The sequence below is a fragment of the Palaemon carinicauda genome, chromosome 29, assembly GCF_036898095.1.
Source record: "Palaemon carinicauda isolate YSFRI2023 chromosome 29, ASM3689809v2, whole genome shotgun sequence".
In the NCBI taxonomy this organism is placed as follows: Eukaryota; Metazoa; Arthropoda; class Malacostraca; order Decapoda; family Palaemonidae; genus Palaemon; species Palaemon carinicauda.
Genome location: NC_090753.1, coordinates 62,180,578 through 62,194,858, shown reverse-complemented (window position 1 = coordinate 62,194,858; position 14,281 = coordinate 62,180,578). Strand labels below are relative to the sequence as shown.

The window sequence follows — 14,281 nt, the reverse complement described above, 5'->3', positions numbered from 1 at the left end:
CCAGTATAGGACCAGAAAAGCAGCCTTTAAAGTAAAGTAATAATAGATAAATGAGAATTATGTTGCATATATGAAAAATATTTTGAATTTGCATCGTACAAATTTATAGAACAGACGTCAAAGGTCTTTGTACGTGGGTAAACCACTTTGAACAACTTTTTCCTTAAAATACAATCAAACGTAATTGTAATAACCTAGTGGGATTATCAGCATTTCACAATCATTAGGGTTTTGTAAGTTATGTAGGACTGTCTGTTAACCCATTACCAACCATTACCCGGTCCAAGCTTAGAGGGAGATGAGCTTGTATACTGGTGGGTCTCTTTGGGTATTGCTACCCTGTAAATGCTTGAATAAAACCATAACATGAGCCATTTAACTTATTATAAAGTACAAATGTTGTAGATTATAGAAAGGTGGGAGTCTAATCATGATTGCATAAAACGGTATTATTATTGAAAAACACGGGACAAACTTTAACTTTACTAATAAGAAAAATTGGGATATATATTGAAAAACTCCCGTTCTCTTTGAAAATTACCTTAATTTCGCTCACAAATAAATAGTTAATAAGATATACCCTAATATATCCTACGGTAATGGGGTCCACCCAGTGGTAACCACTGGTTTTGGGTTGGGAAGAATTTACGGGTGAATCGATAAATAATGGTACAGTAGAACTAAACTTCTCTTCTCTATGCATTATTCTCTGGGAGGTATAATAAATCTACAAAAAATTGCACAAGATATGGGGATCCTTCTCCTGAAATGTTTGTCACTCTTATATTTACATTTTGTAAGTCAGATGTTTCTGCTCTCGTTTGTGCGTTTGTGCATGGTTTTTTGCATGATCACGAGTTTATATTTTTGCTCACAAGCCCGCATGTTGAGTTTATACTTCCTGCACACAAACCTTATGCCATTCTCCTACCATACCTACCATATGACTAAGGTTACCATATTTGGTCATGAATGTACAGTAGTGTGACGTAGGCAGTTAAGTAACACAAACCGTTTTCTCCAACAACGCTTCAGTTCCTTTGTAGCTATGTGTGTTGGATGAGCCTTATGGAGCTTAAAGTAACAAAGTGTAATGGCTGCTCTTTTGACTATTTCGATGCTATAGCAAAGTTTCACGGTACTCTTGGTGTGGTGAATGATTTTTTAAAAGCTCCTTTGTGTTATCCCCCAAAAGTTCGTGTCCCAAGTACAATTCTGACTTAGCTTTTAGGGAAGACCAGCATATTTCCTACTGCAAAGCTTCGGTAAAGATTGCCAAGACAAAAAAAAGAAACATGGGTATCAACCACATGGTAAGGATTTATTTGTGATTATGTTTTAGTTTGTGACCTGAGAAGGGGTGTGTGTAGGCTTAACTCCTGGCTAAGGGTTGTGTCTTAGAAACTACCCTTTTACAAATCTCAAAAGTGTTAAATAATTACTTTTTGTGACCTGGGAAGAGGGTCTGGGCCGGGCTATGGGTTGTGACCTGGGAACTACTAAGTTAGGTTAGGTGGGTTTGTTAGGTTCTTTACTCTTTTAAAAATCTCAAAAGTGTTAATTATTCACGTTTTTTCCTCTTCGTACACCCAAAATCCCAGATTCCCACCTGTGTCCTTTGGGAAGGGGGTGTCCATAACGGTAGAACGACTTATTTGCATTGGAAATAAACATCAATTTCGTTGGAAGCACATCATTTACTGTATTGAAAGTTTTTTTTCTCTTAGAAATGTTGTCCCTTGTTTTTCAATAAATTTACCCATAAAACTATTATTTACTAAAAAGAAACTATAGATGTCTCAGTATTTTTTATTGATATAACCTATCTAATTTTGTTTCCCTTGTAGGCTAACTGCCTTATCAGCCATAATGACCATATTAGTAAACTGGGATATTTTGGTGGGGAAAATCAGAAATGAAGTGCGCTAACATTGTAATATAGCCAATGCAACAAACACGAGATGCGGGTAAAAAAAGTGAACACTGTAGCCTACTATATAAATTGCTTTTATAATTTATGTTTGGAATTTTATAGGAGAACTATTTTAAGTACAGTATGATATGTAATTTATACCACAAATCCAGTCTTTAAGATAGTTAAGGTGTGGCAAATTACACTCTTATGCGTGTAGTGTTACCATATTTATCAATTTTCACATAAGCAAGTGTTCAGTCTGTAATATTTTATGCCCTATCTTCTTCATAGTGACGACTTTAGGAATAGCCAATTGTGACTGGTTTAGAAGAAAGTAATTTTGTTGGTTAATCAGTGGTTTAGTGTTGTTTCTAAATCTTTCAAGTGCCTGGATTAAAAATTTTCAAGTAATTTTGACCAAAGATTATCTCTGCGATACTTTTACCCTTTATTTATTTACTATATCTTACGGTTTTATGTAATTTGCTTCTAATCTTGTAGGTTGATAGATTTGCAAAGTATAGTTCTTTTATTTCTTTTTAAGATTCTAATATAACTTTTACATATGACGTTAATTTTTATGGGAATTAGGTGATAACCCCATTTAAAACATATCACATATAAACAAGAGTAATAATAATAAGAGCAATTGTGGAAAATCAGGGTTTTATGGTTGGTAAACACAAAAATGTAAAAGCCATACAGGATACATCCTAACCTAACCTAGGTACAAGGGCCCATTATAGTTTGTATGTGGGTGTGGGAGTGTTGGGGCGAGCCTCCTCTATAGCATCATAAGTCATTGTGCTTGCTTCCATAACTAACCCCCTCCATTGTAATCCCCTAGCATTGTAAACGTATGGGTATATGTGATTAGTTAACCGGCCATTTCCGACAGAATTGAATATTGGAAGTACTGTACAAGCAAATCGTGCCGTAAATTATCATAAAAAAGTTTTGTTTCCTGATAAAAATCAAGAGTTTATGGTATACTAAAAATTAAGTACATTATTCTAAAGATAGGAATAGCAAAGTGACAGGGGACTGCCACCAAACAAAGACCAAGATGGTAAAGTCCATTGCTGATAATTCAGTTTGGCAAGTGATAAAATTTTTACATGTAGTTTACCATTTAATCTCGGCAACAACTCAAACTATGTTGGTAGGTGACTCTTTGGAGTAGGAAACGCTCTCCAAAATTTCAAAACCTATCCGACAACTGTATCTTAAATCTTTCAAAATTGACCAAAATTTACATCAATCATATTTCATGTGCATATTATTGCTGAAAGCTGTGTTATTTTGATTTTTGTTTAAAAATAGTTAGGAAATGTATAATTTTTAAGATTCCATGACATTGAGCCCCCTTAGTGTGAAGAGGTTAGGTAAAGATACAACAAAACTTTCCAAACAGAACTTGAATATTGGCTACTTATAAAATTGGACTGTAAGATATATGGGTCACAGTTGATGTCAGTGTTACTTAAATTAGGTCGTCTGATGTTATCTAGCAGGGTCTTTAGTCTCAAATCACTCCCAATCCATTAACATTAACTATAAAATTGGCGAGTGGTATTTACAGGGCTGCTTCCGGACTTAAACCTAACGACAAGGTTACAGCCTTCCCTGATCTGACTGTAGATGAAGGTAGATGACCTTTGCCCCCTCATGTGATCCCTTGGTCACCCTTCACTTATTGTTGTATAGAGTCAGCCCTTGATATTTGCGGAGGTTAGTTAACGGAGATAGGTGTGAAAAGCAAGAATCCGTGAATACTTGCTGCTCTAGGGTGGGTCAACTCTGTCCATTGCCTAGGTACACGATAAGACTACGTTACACACACTTTATGCAAATAATGTAACAAGAAAACACAGTTGTTCCTATCTAATAACACTTGCTGATACTGTAGTATATATTACAGTAATATATGTACAGTACTATCACTACATTATAGCATACAGTAGTTATCCTAGATAACACTCGTAAGTTTTCACCGTTTTCGGAAGGTCAACTTGCACTGTTCCAATTCACCGTTCGCATAACTTATATCTACATTACTACTGTAAAGTATGTCATTTTGTATACAGTATTATGCAGCGGTTAATATAACACTGATGCTAATACACAATGAATACTCTACCACAATAAGAATTAAAAGAAAAAGTATCGGTATAACACCATCAACCATTTACGTACAAAGTTCTACGCGGCCGTTGACTGGCGTGTTGGTTAGTGTAATGAACGAATCACTCTCTCTTTATACTAAAATCAGCGTAAACACACTAGAAAAGTGCAGGTTTTTGACATCGCTTCTTTTTACATCACAACGGGATTTTGCACTAAAAGGACTGAAGGGGGGAATGCACATGCGAGGAGAGGCTAACTGTACACATATCCTAACGCATACCTATAGTTCATCAGTAGGAGAGTCTTAAATATTGTTAATCTTGCAATAGGCTTTTTCAGTTGTGTTAAAGTTTGATACCTTTTTAGAAAGTACAATGGAATTGTTTCTTCCTCCTTTACTTTTTTCAAAGAGGTTCCCTTGAGCCATTGTAAGCATCCCTTCAGAATGATTCATATACTTGATTTATTGCACTCTAGATTTGTTTTCAACAAAAACAGGTTAGGTAGGACATGGTTCTCTAGGTTAGGTAACATTAGAGAAGGATAATTTAAAGTACGTCTTTGTATTTCTGATTACCTCTTGTTTTTTTTCTCTACCCAAAGTGGTATCCAAGTGCTGTAATCCATTATTTTTAGACTCGTACGTGGTAGTTTTAGGGGTCAAGTGTTTCAAATGAAAATGGATGATAAATTCAAAAATTTTTACTGGAAACCATCTGCAATTGAAATTTTGACTCTGAACTCTATTATGGGGAATTTACAAGATTGCACTAAAAACTAAATAAACTTTGTGTAATCTTATAACAGCATACCCCAAAATTACCTCAAGTACACAGTTCTCTCCAAATATACCTGAATAGATCCAAGATGGTGGCTTATTGGGCCATCTTACAGAAACAGGCAAAAAGCCTATTTTGATAGCCTACTGAAATTCAAAATTGATCATTGAAAGAATTTTACAATATAGTAGTTTTATCACTGTGAGGGCACGTAATGAGAAGCAGCTGAGAACCGACTTGTTTGTTATTCGGGACATTCTATTCATATACAGGTGTGTGAATGGAAAGGGAGTGCCCCGGTCAGGGCAAACGACCTTCGTCACGCAAAGGTCGAATCTGACCGGGCATTTGTGTTTCTTAGCCAAGATTACACACAATCTGTGGAACATCAAAAACATGAAATGGCATAATATATACGTCGGCTGAAAGGCCGGAAAAATCTACATTCATTGTTATATACATGCAGGCCGTAGCAAATACAGTTAATAAATTATAAGTAAAAAACTCGGATTTGGCGAACTGAAATCCAAAATAATGATGTCTTTACAAGTAAACCCTCCCCAGACAAAGATTATTTTACAATACTGTAATTATTGTTGACAATGTGACATTTTCAATCCTGGTATCTTTGAGGGGGGCCAAGGCACCCCCAGGCTCTTGATATCTGCGGAAGGGGAGGCTGAGACCTCTGATGCGTTGTCCGACAGGATGCCTTCCTGGACAGGGTTCGCGGGAGGTTTGACTGTCTGTGAGGTGGGCAGGTTACACCGAGTGGGAGGAGGCTTGTTTTGGGGCGGCACTTGGAGATGCCCCTTTTCGGTGTTCGCGGTGTTGTCATCCAATGTCAGGAATGCGGGTTTCAGTCTGTTGACCGGTACCCAATCTTCTTGGCCGTGGATCATGAGGCAGTATGCCTTGGGGGCGGTCTTCACGACACAGTATGGACCCCTGTATGGGTGCATCAGGGGCTGTCGATGCACGTCGTTCCTGACAATGACGTAAATGCAGGTGTCCAAGCCCTTCGGTTTGTAAAAATTGGTCCTTTCTGTGAAGGTTCTCAGATACGGCGTGAATTTCCCAGCGACCTCACAAAGCCTTGCGATCAACGTGTCCTGGTTGGTGTTGTTTGTTGGTAAGAATTTCCCAGGTTCTCCGCTGTGGAAACCTCGCCGTTTGCTCTGGGGGCGGTCCTGAGGCCGAGGAGGACCCATGGTAGCTGTAATTTCCAGTTTTCATCGGTCATGAGGGAAACTTTCAGTCAATAATGGACCCTCTCTACTATCCTGTTGGCTGCGGGGTTGTAGGCCTTTGTGATGTGAAGAGATGTTCCTAGTAGGCGAGCCAGGGAGCCCCACAGCTCAGTCAGGAACGCTGATCCGCGGTCAGTCATGTTGTCATCGGGTACTCCGAAACGGCTGATCCAACTTGACAGGAGCGCTTCTGCGCAAGAGTTCGTTGTTGCTTCTGTCATGGGGCAGGATTCTTGGCACCTGGTGGATTGGTCTCTGATCGTAAAGAGATACCTGACGTCTCCGGACTGTGGGAGGGGTCCCACGATGTCGACATGTATGTGCCCGAAGCTGCGCCTCGATTGAGGGAAGTCACCGACGCCGGATTCTGTGTGATTTCTGATCTTGCTGGTCTGGCAGGCCATGCACGTTCTGGCCCATTCGCGTGAGTATTTCTTTATGCCGTGCCAAACAAATTTTTCAGTCATCAGCTGTGCCGTTGTTTGTCCTGAGGGATGTGATAGTCCATGGTTGATCTCCAACACCACACCTGTTTCTGCCGGGAGGCAGGTACCCAGGGACAAGGGTAAATGGTGCTGCTATCGCAGAGGAGTGATGTGCCCGTCGGGTCCAATGGGATGTCTTCTAATTTCAGCAAAGTGGGCGTTGTGTGGTACGCTGTTGTCTGTGGATCGGCGGCTTGTTCTCGGGCGAGGTCTGCGTAGTCCCCTCCCCCCAGGTGGATGGAGTTGATTTTTACCCATGACATTGCATCGGCTATGGGGTTCTTCTTGCCTGGAAGGTAGCAAAGGGTACACCTAAACTCAGCGAAGGCGGCAGCCAGGTACCGTAGTTGTCTCGCCGACCCCGCGTCGTCCACCTTCGTGAAGGTGTGGACCAGAGGTTGGTGGTTCATTTGGATGGTGAAGGAGGTCCTTTCCAAGAGGTACCGGAAATGCCAAACGGCCTGGTAGACGGCCAGTAATTCCCGGTCAGTTGTACTGTAATGCGTTTCAGGTAGCTAACTTGAGTTTGTGGCTGAAAAACGCTAGCAGCGGGGGCGTTCCATTCACAATCTGCTCCAACACTGCCTCGTAGGCGATGTTGCCACGTCGGTGGTGAGTCTGAGGGGGCCTCCGGGTCCTGATAGACTAGCGTGGCGGCATAGGCGAGGCGGCCTTCTTCTGATCGAACGCCTGCTGCTGTGGCGTTTCCCATTTCAATTTCATTGCGTTCCCCTTCAGGTCGTCGTTCAGCGGAAAAATGATGCGAGTGATGTCTGGAATGAAACGGCGATAATAATTGACCATGCCGATGAATTCTTGCAGGGCCTTGATTGTCTTAGGTGTGGGAAAGGTCCTCACTGCTTCCACCTTGGAGGTCATGGGGCGTACTCCTGTCGAGACTTCGTGTCCCAGGAAATTGACCATTTCTGCGCCGAATGTGCATTTGCTGAAGCGGACAACCAACTTGTTCTTCTTCAGGCGTATTAGGACCATCTGAATGTGGTCCTTGTGCTCTTAACGCGATATGGAGAATATCAGGATGTCATCCACGTAGCAGTAGCAGAACGATTGATCGCCATAGATGCTGTCCATCAGGTGCTGGAAGGTGGCCCCCGCATTTCTGAGGCTTGAAAGTTGAGAAAGCGAATGCGTAAGTCCCGAAGGGCGTAATGATGGCTGTGTTTGGGATGTCGTCCGGGTGGCTGGGGACCTAGAAGTACGACTTGAGGAGGTACATCTTCGTTAACATTTTTACCCCATGCAGGGCGCCGGTGAGGTCCTGCTTGTTTGGCAGGAGGTAGTGATGGGGCGTTGTGATTAGGTTGAGGCGGCGATAGTCCCCACAAGCTCTCCAGGCGCTGTCTGGTCTCTTTACCATGTGGAGGGGGAAGGCCATAGTCTTGCCACCGCCTTACAGATCCCCATCCGCTCCATGTCGGCGAAGGCATTCTTGGCATCACAGAGCTTTTTTGGGTGGTAGTCGGCAAAACTTGTCATGCGTGGTGGGGGGGCCCGTTGTTGAAATGTGGTGATATACGCCGTGATTGGCTGGCGAACCAGGTGACTGACGGAGTTCCGGCTTGAATACGTCTGGGAACTCTTGCAGGAGGTCGGCGTAGAGATGAGAGTTAAGGGAGTACACAGTGGTTAAGCCTGGCATGTCGATGGGAGATCAGGAATGACATGTTCCTGTGTCGAGTAGTTGCTTTCAGGCGATGTCCACTAGCAGTCCATGGTGGGCCATGAAATCCGCTCCCAGCAGAGGGTGATTGATGTCGGCGATGACATAGGGCCAGGTGTAGGACCTGACACAGCGTCACGGAGGTAGAACTCCACCTGTTGGGGTCCTGTGGTGTTAGCGGCAACGGTCGATGTGGTTGGCCGCTGTCCTAGTTTTTTGGGAACTTGCACGGGGCCTGCACTTTATGGCTTTTTTTCCAAAGGTATGGTGAAAATAACACTAGGACGGGTTAGCATTCTTCGTCTGCCGGGAAGATGGTCTTCTACGATGCACTGCGTTAACCTCTCGCCTGTCCATTTTGTCCAATCAGTCTGCATCGTCGTTCTCTCCCTCGACCATGTGGACGAAAGTTGGCAATGCGGCGTGCAGTTTTTCGGCCTTGAGTACCAGGTTCTCCATGGAAGTGTATCTGCATCGGGGAGTTGGACTCTGACATCCTGAGGTAGGCGATGCAGGAAGATCTACCTGGGTATGCTGATCTCTTTCCATTGTCCATGTGTTTCGACATCCGGGAGCATCAGGAGGCCCACTAGTTCGTCCCAGCCGTTCACGGGCGAGTTGTCCCCCAGAGCTTGGTAAATCAGGTCCAGGACTTGCTGGGTCTTCAAGGGAATGGAGAGAGAGTATGTAGCAATGAGTTTCTTTAGCAAGTCGTCGTAGTCCAACCGATCTGACCGTGTGTCCAGCCGGGAGGAGATCCGGTCGATCACGTCCTCAGGTACAGATGACAGGATGATGTTGGCCTTGGCTTCCCCGTCCGTCATTCGTGCCACCCTGAAGAGCACATCTGCCCAAAGGAACTGTAATGCTGTGTTCCTCTGTACGAACGGGGGCAGCTTCATGCTCGGATGGGGCGAGGATTGTGTCCTAGTTGTATCTGGTAGCGCTTGTGTCGCGGACGTAGTGTCGGGCGCGGGATCGGTTGAACTCTGTATCTCAGTGATCGTGCTCTCACACCAAAATTCGTTATGCACCGTATTTAGTCCGTAGTGAGTCTTTTTTATGGCGTAGCTGAAACTGCAAAGTTACCGTCCAATCCGGGAGGTCACCAGTTGTGAGGGCACGTTATGAGAAGCATCTGAGAACTGACTTGTTTATTATTTAGGATATTCTGTTTATATACAGGTGTATGGACGGAAAGGAATTTGCCAGGGGGGGGGGGGGGTTGAACGACCATCGTGACAGAGTTCGTTCACCCCGACCTGGGCATTTGTGTTTATATTAAAATTGTGGAATGGCCTTCCTAACCAGAAAATGGAATTGATGGAAATCCATAAGTTCAAACTTGTTATTGTTGTTATTATTATTATTATTATTATTATTATTATTATTATTATTATTAATACTGTATTATTATTACTGGTTAAGCTACACCCCTACTTGGAAAAGCAAGATGGTATTATTATTAATATTATTATTATTAATACTATTATTATTATTATTATTATTATTATTATTAGCTAAGCTACAACCCTAGTTGCAAAAGCAAGGTGCTACAAGCCCAAGGGCTCCAACAGGGAAAAATAGCCCTGTGAGGAAAGGAAATAAATAAACGATATAATAAGTTGCATAAGTTTTTTGTTATTAAGTAGATTGCTATCCGCATAGTTTCATAGTTTATCGATTTCGATATTGATATATTTTATGTATCCTTTCTGTTTTTGATATTGATAGTTTTTATGTATCCTTTCTGTTTTTCTTATCCCCCATTTTGTTTATTTTTAGCAGTTTTTCCTTACATGCTGCTTTCCATATCAGAGCCCTCGTGCTTGTGTCATTATTGTATTCAAATTATGGGCTCAACTTGGTTTGTAATAATCATGAGAAGGATAAGAATAACAGCATTATGTATATTATGAATCGAGCTATATCCGCTTCCCTTAAAAATGCTATTTGGATAATTTAGAAAGCAAAGATCTAGGCAGAGAGTTCCCTATTTCATCATCATCATCTCCGCCTATTGACGTATAAGGCCTGGGTCCGATTTCGCCAGTCGTCTCTTATCTTGAGCTTTTGAATAAATACTTCTCCATTCATCAACTCCCACTTCTGCAGCCATGTAGGCCTTGGTCTTCCAACTCTTCTAGTGCCTTCTGGAGCCCAATTAAATAATTGGTGAATTAATCTCTCTTGGGGAGTGCGAAGAGCATGCCAAAACCATCTCCATCTACCCTTCACCACGATCTTATCTACGTATGGCACTTGAATAATCTCTTATAGTTTCATTTCTAATCCTGTCCTGCCATTAAACTCCCTATATTCTTCTGAGGTCTTTGTTCTTAAATCTACTAAATCTGTTGGTTATTGTCTCATTATCATACCACGACTTTTGTCCATACATCAACATCAATCTCACTAAACTGATATATAGCCTAGATGATTATTATATTACATTGATTTAAGCAAGGTTCTCTCCTTCCTTGTTGAGTCATCAGCAGCCATTACCTGGCCCTTCCTGGTCCTAGCTTGGGTAGAGTGAACTTGGGCGTTGACCCTATGGTCAGTCTGTACACTTCATTATCCTGCTAGCGAGGGCATTGTCATTGTCCCATGCCTCTGTCATTCATGAGCGGCCTTTAAACTTTTAATTTTTTATTTATAAGGGATAATCAAAATTAAGTCTAAAGTATTTTTTTATTCAAGTACTAACAGCTAGTTTTCAGATTATGCATAATAGGTCCAGATTTATAGATATTACTCAAACGTCTGTATCGGTTTTTAATCCAAATACCAAGAGCTAGTTCCAGATTTTGTAACGATTATCTAAACGCCATACCGTCGACATCCTCTCATTAAACTAATGGAATCTCTCGGCCATTCTCCTACCTGGGATTATCTTAATTGGCCGAACCATCGTTTTAAGTAAAGGGTCCTCTTAATGAGATGGTCATGTATAAAAGGAATTTAGTGAAAGAATTTTTTTCTGATCCTTTTTTAATCATATATATATATATATATATATATATATATATATATATATATATATATATATATATATATATATATATATATATATATGAGAGAGAGAGAGAGAGAGAGAGAGAGAGAGGAAAATGTGTTGATCACAAAGATCAATAGAAGAGGGTAGGCCTATATTCCCCGTATGACTCTTCGTCCTACTACACATTGCCCCCCCCCCCCCCCTCCCGCCCCTCACATTTTTCAATTTCCCTTCTCACCTTGAATCCAAGCTTCTTTTCGAATCGCATCATTTTCTTCCTCATATTAATAACTTTGAAATCGTATATATATATATATATATATATATATATATATATATATATATATATATATATATATATATATATATATATATATATACACACAAAGTGTTTTCGTTCAAATTGGGCAACAACAACAACATTAATCACAATTCTTACATTTATCGGGAATTTATATATTCTATAGGATGTTCTAATCCTTTTTATATTTAATGGGCTACTCTCTCTCTCTCTCTCTCTCTCTCTCTCTCTCTCTCTCTCTCTCTCTCTCTCTCTCTCTCTCTCTCTCGATGAAACATTATGGAGGTAATCAGTTATGAGAAGTCTCGAGTAAAGTTAGGAACCGCGAAAGTTTTTGTTATATCCTTTAATGATTATAGAACTTCATTGGATTATAGATGTGGAGACATGACAGCCTCTGTGTTTAATTGCAAAACACACACACACACACACACACATTTATATATATATATATATATATATATATATATATATATATATTTATATTTATATATATCATCATCATCATCATCATCATCAACCATTACTAGTCCATTGTAGAACAAAGGCTCAAACATGTCCTTCCATTTGCTTCTATTTATGGTATTTCTATGCCAATCTACAACTTTCTTAGTTCGTCTATCCATCGTCTCTCTCTCTCTCTCTTGCTCTGTTTTTTCAATCTCTAGGGACCTATTCTGTTATTCTCAATGTCCATCTATTGTTTGTGATTCCTATTATATGTCCTGCCCATGTCCATCTCTTTTCCGTTTTCTTACATGTTGTTGGAATATCATGTATTTTAGTTTTCTCTCGTATCCATTTCTTAGTGTTAATCTTATCATTATTCTTTTCATAGCTCTGTGAGGTGTAACTAGCTTATGTTATAAGGATTTTGTAAGACTCCAAGTTTGTGATGCATAAGTTAATAATGGTAGGACCGTCCCATTAAATTATTTTCTTTTCTAGAGAAAGTAACATATATATATATATATATATATATATATATATCTCTCTCTCTCTCTCTCTCTCTCTCTCTCTCTCTCTCTACCCAAGTGTAGAGAGAGAGAGAGAGGTGCCATCTCTCTCTCTCTCTCTCTCTCTCTCTCTCTCTCTCAGTGTTTGTTGGATGAATATACATTTTTTCTTTGCCTCAGTCAGTTTATCGGTTCTGACTGTCAGTCTTTATAGCTGTTATGCCATATCCTTAAAGGTTGAAGGGATTACAGTTAAACTCGACAGATATAGACAATTGTGGACAAATACGTTTGCATTTAAAGATAAATAGTAAAAATTGCAATTGAAGATACAGGGTACACTCGGGCACACTATTCTGCCTTATTTCTCTTCCACTTGTTTTAAAGTTTTTATAGTTTATATAGAAAATATTTATTTTAATGTTGTTACTTGTCTTAAAATATTTTATTTCTCTTGTTTCATTTCTTCACTGGGCTATTTTCCCTGTTGGGGCCCCCGGGCTTATAACCTACTGCTTTTCCAGTTAGGGTTGTAGCTTAGCAAGTAATACTAATAATAATAATATGTAAAATAGAAACATAGTCATGTAAATATACGATGATGTATAGGCTATATGCTATAAATTGTAAGATTGTAAATATGTATTTCATAAAAGGAAAAAAATTACATCTTACGCCTGTCTACGTGTCTAGTCAGTGTGTCCGTCACATTGTCCTTATTACTTTTTAATTAGTAAAGATAGGGAATATAGTAGATCTTGAAACCTCCATAATGATCTGGCAACAGAAAGGAATGTGAGTGACATCGACTCTGAAATTCCATACTGGAAATGTCTGCCACCTGGGACTTATTCATTTCGCAAACATCTTGCCTGAAAGAAAAGCGAGTTATGAGTACAGCTACAAATGTAACTATTATATTTTGTTTATTTTCTCGTTCAGAGGGGCGTTCGATGTTATGTTTTGAAAGGTAATCAAAGTATTTTTTGTTGTGTTGACACATAGGGGTATACAATTTCATGCTCTGTTTGTGGTGTCAGTTTTAAGAGAATTGGGTTTGAATATTTTCTTGTTTGTATAGCAAGACATGTCGTAGGTTTGAGAGAGTATCACTGTTGGTATATTGCACTGCTGGGAGTAGTAGAAATAATACTAGTCATTGCTGAGAGAGAGAGGAGAGAGGAGAGAGAGAGAGAGAGAGAGAGAGAGAGAGAGAGAGAGAGAGAGAGAGAGGAGCCCTGGAGAAACGTTTTCAAATTATGGAAATCCGATTTAAGAAAACATTCACCTGAGATCGTTTCGATTTCCTTGTCCGGAGCAAACGGACCAGTTGCTATACTTTCATTTTTTCTTTTCGTTATATCTTTTTTCTTTCATTATTCCATTTCTTTATTTTTTCCTTCGTTTTTCTTCAATACCACTCCGTATCTTAATTCCTGTTCCTTCTTTCTTCATCCTGACTTCTCCCTATTTTGTTTATAGTTATTCCCTATGCCAGCGTTCGTTATACTATGGAAATTCTTTTATCTTTTGATCTCTCCTACATACCTTTCTTCTTTTCGCTCTCTGTTTACTTTTAGCTTATTCCTTTTATGTCCTCATTTAATGGTATTTCCATATCTCCGCAAAGAATCCTATGTATTATATTTTTGGTTCGATTGTTCGTCAGTACGATTACGCTGAAGATGAGTCTAAGTAATTAGATTTTGTTAGAGGTAGGAATATATCTAGGAGTAAATCTTCTGGAGTTAATTTGTGGTATTATTATTATTATTATTATTATTAT

At 40.0% G+C, this 14,281-nt stretch overlaps 2 protein-coding genes across 2 annotated transcripts; both read right to left on the bottom strand.

Moving 5' to 3' along the window:
* Positions 1 to 6,079: 6,079 nt before the first annotated feature.
* On the bottom strand, positions 6,080 to 6,475 carry LOC137622614 (uncharacterized). Its single transcript, XM_068353219.1, has one exon. The coding sequence runs from the start codon at positions 6,473 to 6,475 to the stop codon at positions 6,080 to 6,082; it is 396 nt and encodes a 131-aa protein (XP_068209320.1).
* Positions 6,476 to 7,201: 726 nt separating this feature from the next.
* Positions 7,202 to 7,549, bottom strand: LOC137622613 (uncharacterized). Its single transcript, XM_068353218.1, has one exon. It carries the CDS (start codon positions 7,547 to 7,549, stop codon positions 7,202 to 7,204), a length of 348 nt encoding a protein of 115 aa, XP_068209319.1.
* Between the last annotated feature and the right edge of the window lie 6,732 nt (positions 7,550 to 14,281).

Bases quoted from the DNA above. Each gene is read 5' to 3' on its own strand.
- LOC137622614 (XM_068353219.1), bottom strand. From the start codon at position 6,475: ATGGCCTGCCAGACCAGCAAGATCAGAAATCACACAGAATCCGGCGTC.
- LOC137622613 (XM_068353218.1), bottom strand. From the start codon at position 7,549: ATGGTCCTAATACGCCTGAAGAAGAACAAGTTGGTTGTCCGCTTCAGC.